The sequence below is a fragment of the Vulpes lagopus genome, chromosome 7, assembly GCF_018345385.1.
Source record: "Vulpes lagopus strain Blue_001 chromosome 7, ASM1834538v1, whole genome shotgun sequence".
In the NCBI taxonomy this organism is placed as follows: Eukaryota; Metazoa; Chordata; class Mammalia; order Carnivora; family Canidae; genus Vulpes; species Vulpes lagopus.
Genome location: NC_054830.1, coordinates 91,873,476 through 91,885,691, shown reverse-complemented (window position 1 = coordinate 91,885,691; position 12,216 = coordinate 91,873,476). Strand labels below are relative to the sequence as shown.

The 12,216-nt window shown below is 47.4% G+C and overlaps 1 protein-coding gene across 1 annotated transcript; it reads left to right on the top strand.

The window, feature by feature from the left end:
• The first annotated feature begins 3,895 nt into the window (after positions 1–3,895).
• Positions 3,896–4,459, top strand: LOC121496252 (interferon alpha-1/2-like). The gene has a single exon (XM_041764637.1). It carries the CDS (start codon positions 3,896–3,898, stop codon positions 4,457–4,459), a length of 564 nt encoding a protein of 187 aa, XP_041620571.1.
• The last annotated feature ends 7,757 nt before the right edge of the window (positions 4,460–12,216 follow it).

The window sequence follows — 12,216 nt, the reverse complement described above, 5'->3', positions numbered from 1 at the left end:
GCGTGGTGGCGCATCGTCCCCTCATCTCATCTCTCATTGTCCCATCGTGCCCTTATCTGGGCGCCTCATTGCTCCGTGTTCCCGTCACCCCAACTCCCACCAGTCACCCCATCAGTCATCTCCCCAACGTCCCAAGGTTGTGATCCTGTCCTCCCAACGCCTCACTGTCCCAAAGCCCCATCACCCCTTCTTCCAGTGGGTCCCTGGGCATTATGCCCAACCGCCCCTCCAGTCGCCTCCGTCTTCAAGTCTCCCTGTGACTGTCGCCCCGCCCTCCCGTCCCAACCCCCCCCCCTCCACGCCCTCCCGAGCCCTCGCGGCCGCGCCGGCGGGCGCACCCCGACCCCGAAGCTGCAAACCCGCCCGCACGCGCGCGGCCCGAGGCTCAAATCCCTTCGGGAAACCGCGTCTTGCGGCCCGTCCTCTGGCAAAGGGGCGCCAGGACCCAGGCCAAGCCCGCAAGCGCAGGCTGCAGGACGCCCTCGGGCCACGGGGTCCCCCCAAGCGCCGCCCGACCGCCCGCTCGGCGCGGACGGGGCGGCAGGACGGGTTTGCGGGGACCCGGGCCGCGGCCCCGAGCCGCCCCCCCAGGCCGCCCCGCGCAGCCTGGGCCCCTCACAGCGGCCGGAGACGCCCCCCGCGCCCCCGCGGCCGCAGGGACAACCACCGCCGGCCTGCGGGGCCCCATCCCTGGGCGGCAGGAGGAGGCTGCTGCTGCCGCCCTGGGGCTCCCCCGCGGGACCCCTGCCTGGGAGCCGGAGCCCCGCCCGAGGCGCGCACACCCTCAGGCCCACCGCTCAGCCCAACGGGCCCGCACGCGCGCCTCCGGGGTGCACCTGCTTCGGAGCTTCTTGGGGACCAGAGAACACCCCGAATCCAGAGGACCCGAAGCACCCGTTTGCACCTGCAGCTGCTGCAGCACATCCTCAGCCTCTTGGGCGCAGAGCGCAGCCAGGCTGGGGGGAGCAAGGCCGCCTCCAGCACCTCCTCTCCAGCCTTGATCGCAGCCGGGAGCCCCGGGGGCCCAGGAAGGAAGATGGTCGGGCCTGTGTGTGTTCGGGACTGGTTGTGGGGAAGGGACTCCAGAGCATCCATCTCTGTCAGGAGGGCAACCAACACGGCCGCTGTGCCTGGGGGGCCATGGGAGCGGAACTGCAGAGGCGCCTGCTCCTCCTTCAGGACCCTCTAGGAAAGCCCGCAGGCAAAGCACGGAGGTCCTCAGGCTGTCAATGACTGACCTACTTTGCTGAGCCCCCTAAGCACTTCGTGGTTAGGTGACAGAAGTATGAGCTTTAAATTTATTCCAGTTTTTACTTTTGCTCATTAAGTGTTTCTATAGGACAATTCTTCTATTTGGTTCTTAGTGAAAAGCGGAACCAAGTCTAATTATATACCCTGATGAAAAAATGGATTTTACAACGCATTCATTTTTATGTTGTTCACATTATAAATAAAAAATAGACTTTCTCTAAACCAGTAGATGTGTTGTGGTCAGAAGAGCGGTGGACATAACAAATCCAAATCTTTGTATCATTGAACTTTGTAGAAAAACCAAGCTCCAAGCAATAATCTCACTCAATTGATACCCGTTGTTTTAAATAGTATAATGACAAAAGGGAAAAATGAAATCTCTCAGCAGACGCTGGGAGCAGACATGTTGGGAATCAAAACAGAAGCAATAAATACCTCCCACAGTTAATGGTAGACATCCAAGTGCAACTATTCCTTAGAAAATGGATATATGAGTCAGTTATTTACAAGCCATTCCATCCCATTAAACCCATGAATGGAAATGATGACAAAGGAAGAGAGCGTAGAATAAAAAAGAAGTTAGGGATCCCTGGGTGGCACAGCGGTTTGGCGCCTGCCTTTGGCCCAGGGCGCGATCCTGGAGACCCAGGATCGAATCCCACGTCAGGCTCCTGGTGCATGGAGCCTGCTTCTCCCTCTGCCTGTGTCTCTGCCTCTCTCTCTCTCTCTCTCTCTGTGGCTATCATAAATAAATAAAAATTAAAAAAAAAAAGAATAAAAAAGAAGTTAAAATGGATTCTGTGGGCCTACCTGGGTGGCTCAGTGTTTGATCATCTGCCTTTGATTAGGTTCTGATCCTGGGGTCCTGGAATCCAGTCTTCATCAAGCTCCCCACAGGGAGGCTGCTTCTCCCTCTGCCTATGTCTCTGCCTCTCTCTCTCTCTCTGCCTTTCATGAATAAAAAAACTCTTAAAAGCTTTTGGTTCTGTGTGTGTGTGTGTGTGTGTGTGTGTGTGTGTGTTTTACTAACAGTTTTGCTTCCAAGTACAAAGCTACTAACTGAAACCAAGACTTATGTGAAACTTCTTCACTTTTTGGAAACTCTCCTAGAAGAGGCCGTTTTCTCTTCTTTTTTTCTTACTATTTTGGACATGAGGGAACGTCCCTGTTACAATGCTGGAATAGTGGTTGTAGCAAAAAGGAAATAGAAAGTTGGATCATATTATTCTGTGGCCTGTCCAATTATTTTCATTGGAAGATTGCCTCCGACAGCCAGAGATGGACTAAGACAGCGACCAAGTCTGGAGAACTTGCTTGTTTGTGTTCTCTGCATCAGCTTCTCCCTGCTGGATGATTTTTCTCTGGAGAAAAAACAAACAAACAAATCCCCAAAACAAATAAACTGCTCTTATCTAGAAAGAACTGACTCTGTTACTGTAATAAGTCACTATCCCTACCTTGTATATCATTTTTGGAAATTATACTTTTATATGTTGGCAAATCGAAGTTCAATTAAAAAAGAGAAAATTATACTTTTTATGATAACATTTTTTATTTTATCACTCAATATGCATGGACATGGAATTTGTGGAAGATAAGCCATATATCTGCAAGAAGAGCGTGACACACCTAGGAATAATATGCCCAGTGATATGAAGAATTTCTCTCCACCTTTCCTGGATCAGAAAGGCATGGTGGAAGGGGTGGCCTTTACAAACTTTGGACCTCCCATTGTCTGTTTGTGGATGTTGCTTCTGTCTGAGCCTGGAGGTGATGTGGGCATCAGGAATTCAGAACAAATTGATTATATATATTTTTTTCAGAACAAATAGATTATATATTATTATTTGATTTTACAAAATACATTCAACACATCAGTAATTATATACAGTGCAAAACAGAAAAAAATAGTTTTGAAAATATCTTGATGAGTATGGAGTCCAGGTGAAGAAATGACTTTCTCAGCCGAGGCAACATGAAATGGCCTTACTGGAGAAACACATGTCAAGGAAGTAATTCAACTCTTCGATTCCTATCAACAGTTTGGAATCATTCGAAAGTCTGAGAGACTCTGTGTTTATTGTATTGTCTTTGTAGAAATGGTTCACCTGCATATGTGCTTTCCGTATCACAAATCATGTACCTATCAGTATTCGATAGGTCACTCTTCAACGATGGCCATCCCATTCCACGTCGGAAGCCTAACAATTGGCCTTCATGTTTACCAGCGTTAAACATCCTTAACCCTGCATTGCAGTAACATGAGAAGGGTGAACTGACATGTGGTTCAGTTTGTACAGAGTTCAGATAGGAGCATAGTACATACACTGTATTATATACACACCGATCCGGATTACTAACTTTTCTGGATGATGCATGAAAAAACAATCTAGAAGAATTGGGAGGCAAGGGCAATCATGAGAACCACATACATGTAGGTGGAAACAGTGCTCTAGAGCAAGTAGAAAGTGCATAAGGGAAACCAAAAAGAGAAGTAGAAAGTGAGGGAAATGTTCAGAACTTGAAAACAGCGTCTGTTGCCTACTTAAGCCCCACACACGAGGGAAGATGCTCAGAGAAGCTGGAGCCGCGGGTCCCACACTTGCCCAGCGCAGCCAGGCCCACAGCCCCTGCAGGATCCCCGATGGCCCTGCCCTGCTCCCTCTCGCTGGCCCTGGTGCTGCTCAGCTGCCACTCCCTGTGCTGTCTGGCTTGTGACCTGCCCGACACCCACAACCTGCGCAACTGGAGGGTCCTGACGCTCCTGGGACAGATGAGGAGACTCTCCGCCGGCTCTTGTGACCACGACACCAATGACTTTGCCTTCCCCAAGGAGCTGTTTGATGGCCAGCGGCTCCAGGAGGCGCAGGCCCTCTCTGTGGTCCACGGGATGACCCAGAAGGTCTTCCAACTCTTCTGCACGAACACGTGCTCTGCTCCTTGGAACATGACTCTCCTGGAGGAACTGTGCTTGGGGCTCTCGGAGCAGCTGGATGACCTGGAGGCCTGTCCCCTACAGGAGGCGGGGCTGGCCGAGACCCCCCTCATGCCTGAGGACTCCACCCTGAGGACCTACTTCCAGAGGATCTCCCTCTACCTGCAAGACAAGAACCACAGCCCGTGTGCCTGGGAGATGGTCCAAGCAGAAATTGGGAGATCCTTGTTCTCATCCACAATCCTGCAAGAAAGAATAAGGAGGAAGGAATGAGACTGGGTTCAACATGGAATTGATTCCCTCTGACAAATAATATCACACTTACCCTGTTCTGCTGTTGAAAGACTCATTTCTGCTGGAACGGTGACTTGAACACAATGAATATGTCAAGTGTTTTCAGAAATATTAAGGACATGTCAACTGTACCAATACTAGTAGACAGATGACCATGGTCTTGTCTGTTTATATATTTAAATATTTATGTAATTATTTATAAGATTTATATCTTCTCATATCATATATGCATCTTTATGTGGCAGCAATATAATAAAATATATTCTATATTTAATGAGTTATCATTTTCTTTATTGAATTTTTATTACAGGAAGTGTTTTGAAAGGCTATCACAAAGTTTAGTTTTACTACCTGATTGAAAACTGGCTGGTGGAGTGCTTGGACCCCTCATGTTACGTTAACATCAGAAGTGTTGACTGACTTCCTCTACGACAAATTATCTATTTCCTTTAGAATATAGGACATGATAAATACAGTTCCTGGTGTCTATATCTTTGATTGCTGTAGGGATAGAAAACTAAAAGCATTCCTCATAGTTAGTCTCACAGTGAAGAAGTGAAAGAAGTGAATTCTCTTACTGATTCTAAAACAGAGAATGTCAGGAAACGTACATAAACCTGTGGACTCTCTTGGTACACATGGAAGCACAAAGGCCCAGTGTCAGGGGAGAGGTGAGCTTGCATTAGGCAAGAAACACTATGGCTGAGGTCTGTATCTAGCAGGGGAAAGCCCGAAACAGAGGTAGCCATGGGGGGAGACAGTGTAGTGTGAGAAGAAGACATGAATGTAGTTCTGAGGATCTTCATCCATCAAAGGGAGGCTGGAGAAGAGCCACAAAGGAGACAGTGGAATCATGGCCACACAGTGTACTGACAAGAGAGAATGGTGCTGAATTATTTCTAAGGAAATAAATGTGCTTAGAAGAACAAAGTGCATTCATGGAAGTTGTAGGTTGAATCTGCCCACTATGTCAGAAAAGTTGAAGTCACTGCTGTCTTTCCTGAGAGTAGATTTGGTGGGTGAATAAGCAGAAATTAGTGCCTCTGAAGTACAGAAGAATATACTGTAGATCTGAGAGTAACGGTGTTAGTATTTCTGTGCTTACTTTGCCCTTTTATGCCATATGTCTTTTCTGAGTGAATTCATGGAACTGATGTTCTGGTAAATCACCTCCATGTGTTCCATATTGTATTTATTTAGAATCAAGACTTAACTACATACAATGCTTATCCTGTCTTGGTCATTTCTAACTTGTAAATCAGCAAACTGTTCATCTTTAAGAATTCACGAGGCAGAAATAGATAACTCATCAATCCTTCATCACTTTATCTTGTACCACCCAAAATAATGTTACTAAAAATACTGCCTTTATTTAGGTTACTTAATTCATCATTGTGACCCTGGTTTACTACAGTGCATGATACCATAGTTCTTTTTCCTAGAGAGTTTGATATAAGAATTCTTTTATGTTACTTGCTGGTAATTGTTCCTAATGTTATGAATCACAATTTTGGTGGATCCCCAAATGAGAAAATTCTCATGGCCAGAAAGACTGAAGACTTTCTTCAATAATGAGAGTGGGAAGTTGGGTTAAGCATTCTCTTTCTTTCTCAAAGTAAAGCAAGGGAGAAAAATGAAGTCAGCTAAAAATACAACATGAATCATAGAAATCCATAGAGCAAGAGCGAGTTCTGTATAATTCAGAACTACTCACAGATTTAACACTTATAACAGAATATTGTGAATATTAACTGAACTCATGGACTTCAAAGGTGCCTACATCGCATCTTTGTTGGGCTGGCTAGACTGGGGACCTCAAAAGGGCCGACCCCAGGCCAGCAACCTCCCAATAAGGCCGTCTTGCCCCCTTACCCTAACTTAGCACACAAAGACCCCTAACCCTTGCCCTAATCAGAATGCCGCCCTGCCCCCATCTTCCCACTGAAAACTCTTTATAGACCCTCCTGCAGTTTGCTTGGGTGCGACTTCCCCGGCAGAGGCCAGAGACTTCCCTGCTCTCTCCCTCCCCTTCGGGCCCATGGAACCCGTCGAACCCATCCGGAGAGCACATCCCATTAAAAGCCTGTTTGGACCAACTTTTGCCTGGCCTCTCTATTCCATTTCACTACCCATCGGATTAAACCTGACAATCTTCCACAGAGTAACCACTTAAAATGTGGTACATATTGTCTTTTCTTCAGGTGGCTATATATGAGAATGTCATTTATCTTTTTCTACAAAATTCTTGGGAACTGTGGCCTACCTCCAGTAACTAACCTCCAAAGGAGGCTACCTCAAAAACCAGAGCTCTGTCATGAATTCTAGAGAAGCCTGAGCAATACATTCCTCCTTGCAAAGAATGTTCTTATTTATATTCAGTGATGACATGGTGGCTTGTATGAATATCCGAGAGTCAAAAATACATATCTAGGAGGAAATGCAAAGGAACATGGTATTTCTTTAACCTTCTGGCACCTGCCCCTGCCCTCCCCTCCACATTCCAGAACACATTCCCCTGTACTAACAGTTTCCTTCCTCTCCAAGGCAGAAGTCCCTACAACACCCTGGGCATTCACCATCTTGACCTCCTAGCCTGCTCACACAATGGCTGTTTGGTTGTATTATTGGTTAAAGGTTTCTCTAAAGAGCAACTCATCATAAAGTAAAAAGAAAAACAAAACAAAACAAATGAAATATCTAGGTTTTGCCGCAACACAGGTAACAGAGGCTTTGTTCTGATATCCATCAGATGTGATGCAATAGCAGCTGTGGCTGAAAGGAAACAGAAAGCAGGGTCAGATTGAAGGGTTGGTAAATGGAGTTGCCTAGGGAAGACCGCCCCCTGGCACCATGTATGACCAGGGCCCTCCAGGAAGGCTGGAGGCGGGCTTGGGTTCTCTGCAGAAGAAATGGGATCTCTTTCTGAGGATGTCCCTTCAAGATAAAAAGGCTACTTGTAGGCAACAAGAAATTTTAATGCTGGCAAAACCTGTTTCCTTACTCTAAGACAAAGATTAAATCTTGTCCTGAAAATTTCTATAGTCACATTTGATTATTGAGTTATTGATTTTTTAAAAAGATTTTATTTATTTATTCATGAGAGACACATAGAGAAAGGCAGAGACATAGGCAGAGGGAGAAGCAGGCTCCCAGTGAGGAGTCTGGTGCGGGAATCCAGCCCAGGACCCTTAGATCATGACCTGAGCCAAAGGCAGATGCTCAACCACTGTGCCACCCATGTGCCCCTGAGTTATTGATTCCGAAATCTTGGAAAGTGTTGGGGAACCTAGTTTCAGGGCCAGAGGCAGGGGCAAGGGGAGTGAGCACAACAATGCCATCTTTCCATCCCCAGGAGCCTTTGGTCCACTTACCAGGTTGTGGGGGAGGCAGGGCTCAGCACTCGGGTGCTCAAGGATGGCCTGGGGGAGATCACCGTGCAGCACCAGCTGGAAGCAGCCAAGATTAGCCAGCTTCAGGAGCCAGAGCACCCTCGGCCTCCCACCACCCTCCCTGCCTGCTGATTCCTGTGCTGTGGAGCTCAAGGCCCCCAGATGTCCAGTCCCACACAGAAACACACTACATACAGGAAACCCAGCTTGTGGAGGCCGAGAAAAATCAAGGCCATTCCACCTCAAGTTTAGCATTAGCACAAGTACAGCCGTCTTAGGCCCCTGTGAATAAGAGCTGAACTTTACAGGAAAAACTGCAGAATGTCCTCGGCAGGGAATCCCCTATCAGATCTTAAGAAACTCCCCCACCCTTTCCCCCATATTGGAAAAAAAAAAAATTCCTCCACCCCTTCTGAAAATCCCCTAGACCAGCCCCATAAAAAACCCAGCTGTAACCCACTTCGGGGTCCAAGCCCCTGCTCTGCTGTTGGAGTATACTTGGACCCAAGCTCGAGCTTGTAAATAAATCCTCGTGTACTTGCATCGGTGTCGGCTCCTTGGCGGTTTCTCGGATTCGCGATCTTGGGCACAACACAGCTCACACATTTACACCCAAGGAATCCAGGGGCTCATCTGTGCCAGGGGAGCAGCTATGTTCTGATTACACAAGGGACAAGATGCCCATTGACTCAAAACAGCGCAGCTGCATGTCTGGAAACATGAAGGTGTTGAGGGTCAGCAACAACTTCAGAACCTGGAACAGGAGAGCTGTGAGAGTGTCCACTGGCCCAGCCACATGTCCTGGGCAGGTGGAACGATAGGAACGGGCAGCGCTGAGTCAACTGTCTCTCCCCCTCCTTCCCGAGTCTGAGAAGATGCAAGTGGTCTCTGGGAGCACAGAGTTCTCCTACACATGCATGGCCAATAGCAGTGTCCCCAGCACGGGTGACACTGACATGACAGCATCGTCTAGGGTATTGGAGGGGAGAAGGGCTATTCCAGGGCCAGCTGCAAACTTCTGTTTCTAAAGTGTACTGCTTTAGGAGTATTTATAAGGGATTTTGTCAACTTTCCCTTAAACTTAAAGTCAGTCATCCAGGTGACTCATCCCACACCCTCTGTCACCATACAAAACAGGAGCAACAGACCTTTAACACCTGAGGTGGAATCTGGAATCCTGATCCCATCACCCTCCCTGCCTTCCAGATTTTATTTTATGCACTGTCCTGATTCTTAATTCCCCTGTCCATTATGTCCTTCATTTCTTTCAACAGAGACAAGCCATTATCTCAAAACTACTTAATGTTTGATCTTGTATCTCTGGCACCTTCAGAGTAATTCACCCCTCCTGGTTGCTATTTCTCTGTAACCAGCTGTATAAATAAATAAGTGTGACCCAAACAGGGTCATTGAGAAGATGGAGTGAATGATTTCAAAGACCAGAATAGTTAGCATGTAATCAGCTTGGTTGTTACCATCCAACAGCATCACAGTCCTTATTCTTATGCAGATGAAGGGCACAATCTTTCACCTCCTCCAGGTCCCTTTGCCCTCAGGTTAGATTTCCCAAGGCAATCTTTCCATGGCCTGAGTGCACTGATCACCTAGGCCTAGCACTCAGGCAAGGGGAGTATGTGCTCTCCTTGCAGGGGGTGAGCTGCTGGGGTTCTGGGAGCCAGGCTGTCATGAGCTGCTTGGTGAGACTCTCTCATCTCTTCTCAGAGCTGATCACACCTGGAGTAAATGAAAGAAAAATCAGGTGGCTGGTCTGGCAAAGCTAGGGGCCGCCCCTGGACCCAGGGGTTGGTCTTGTTGGAGCCTCTACCCCCTACCCCCACCCCCCATCCCACCTTCCCTTGCCTTGGGGTAACTCAGCCCCCACTTCCTTCTCCCTTCTCCCAGAGCAGCTGCTCCCTGGCAGGGTGGGGAGGGGGGGTGCACTGAATTTTACTAACTCACACTTTGTCCTTTTGTCAGCAGAAAGGCCTCTTCTTTCACTTTCGTGACATTCAGACTCAATGTTATTAAACTTTTTGTTTGTCTGCCCACCCACAACTGGCATGTGTTGCCTTCTAGGAAAGCTGAAATGAGAAGCAAAAAACTGATGTCCTGAAAATGATAAGAGAAAACCAGTCCAGCCCCTGGACCTTTCTTTCACTTCCCTTTGTATGATCCTCAAGGTGACATAGAACATGACACAGAAGGAGCAGGTCGGAGTATGTCCAGTGAATCACTGTGTGAAATGAACTTATTTAAATCCTTTTTCTTGTTGTTACTTAAAATGAAAATGAAACACCATGACTGAGTATAGGCAGGAAGGCTGTTTCTCCCTGCCATAATAGCCTGGGCCTCACCTGCTGCATTCTGAGCATCAGACAGATGAGCAGATTCAGAAGCTTAGTAGAAATACACAGACTGAATGAACCACTAAAGTCACTCTTTACTATGCCAGAAGTTTCTACGGAGAGACACAAATCAGTGAATCCCCTCTGCCCAGCTCAAAATTGTGAGCCTAACAAGTGTTCAGTAGATAAAAGTAAATGAACAATCTGGGCACCTGGGTGGCTTAGTAGTTGTGTCTGCCTTCGGCTCAGGTCATGATCCGAGGGTCTTGGGATCAAGTCTGGCATTAGCTCCCCACAGGGAGCCTGCTTCTTCCTCTGCCTGTGTCTCTGGTTCTCTCTCTGTGTCTCCCATGAATAAACAAAAAACTTAAAAGTTAAATAAGTAAAAAAATCTTTATAAAAGAAATACTAAATGTAAATCCTGGTTTTCCAAACCAAATGGAAAAATGGATGGTAATATTTATCTGCTTATTGATTCATTCAATTCATGTCACATGTAAATTGGGAATCAATGGGGCAAAATGCAGAATTACCTTCAAGAAACACAGCTGAATAATCTTCTTTTTTTTTTCTTTAAGATTAATTTATTTACTCATGAGACACACAGAGAGGCAGAGACACAGGCAGAGGAAGAAGCAGGCTCCTTGCCAGGAGCCTGATGTGGGACTCGACCCCCGATACAGGGATCATGCTCTGAGCCGATGGCAGACGCCCAACCGCCCAGCCACCCAGGTGTCCCCACAGCTGAGTAATCTAACACAGCAACTTTTGTGTTGAAACTTTCAGTCTCACAAAGAAAGAGACATAAGTATTTCAAGAAAAAAAGAGAATAAATATTTTTAAAATTCCAATTATATTGCCAGCACCTAGGCGGCTCAGTCAGTTTAGCGGCCAACTCTTGGTGTCAGGTCAGCTCATGATCTCAATGTCCCGCAGTCTGCTCTGAACTCTGAGTTCTCTCTCCCTCTCCCTCTGCTACTCCTGCTCTCTGTCCATGTCTAAAATAAATATTTTTTCAAATGAAAAAAATAAATTCCACCTATATTTAAAATGCAAAAAGAAGCAAAGGAAACTCATATTGTTACATAGAAGCTTTAAATACAAATAAGTAGGGCTGTTGTGCCCAAGATTGGGAATCCGGGAAACCACCAAGGAGCCGACACCGGTGCAAACACACGGGGGTTTATTTACAAGCTCGAGCTCGGGTCCAAGTGGACCCGACACAGCAGAGCAGGGACTTGGACCCCGAGACTAAGAGGCCGAGCAGTTTTATAGGGGTCAGTGGCCAATGGGATACGCAGAAAGTTGCACAGTCCTGTGCGTCCACACGCAGGTGGCCGATTGAATACATCTTACCCTATAGTATCCCTTTGAGCGGGCCTATTACTTTGGTCAGAATCGGCGCGCAGTTCTGTGGGGCACAAGGCGGGGTTACATTGTTAGGAGCCCATTTCGGATTAGGGTGTGCCCAGCCGCTTGACTAGGGTGGGGCAGCGCCTTAAGCAATGAGCAAGTCCTGTGGGGGTGATACAGGAGGTGGCCGGTGTAGCACAAAATGGAGTTAGTCCCGCTCTGCTTGTCCAGGGGCAGGGGACTTTTGTTAAATTTCCTGGGTCCCACAGAGCAGCCCGGGTGGCTCAGCGGTTTAGCGCTGCCTTCAGCCCAGGGCCTGATCCTGGGGACCTGGGATGGAGTCCCACATCTGACTCCCTGCATGGAGCCTGCTTCTCCCTCTGCCTGTGTCTCTGCCTCTCTCTCTCTCTGTGTCTCTCATGAAAAAAATGAATAAAATCTTTAAAAATAAATAAATACAAATAAGTGGAGGGTGGGAGGGTAGATATCCTCTCTAGGGCACCTGGGAGACAGGGAATTGCAGTGGTCTTGCTGGCAGTTGGGCATTGGGTCTAGGATGAACAGCAAATGCCCTGGGTGGTATTCATTTGAAATTATTTATTGCATATCTGGGAGTGAGGGCATGGGAGATGATGTGGTCACTTCTAAG

Coding starts and splice junctions, on each gene's coding strand:
- LOC121496252 (XM_041764637.1), top strand. CDS start 3,896: ATGGCCCTGCCCTGCTCCCTCTCGCTGGCCCTGGTGCTGCTCAGCTGC.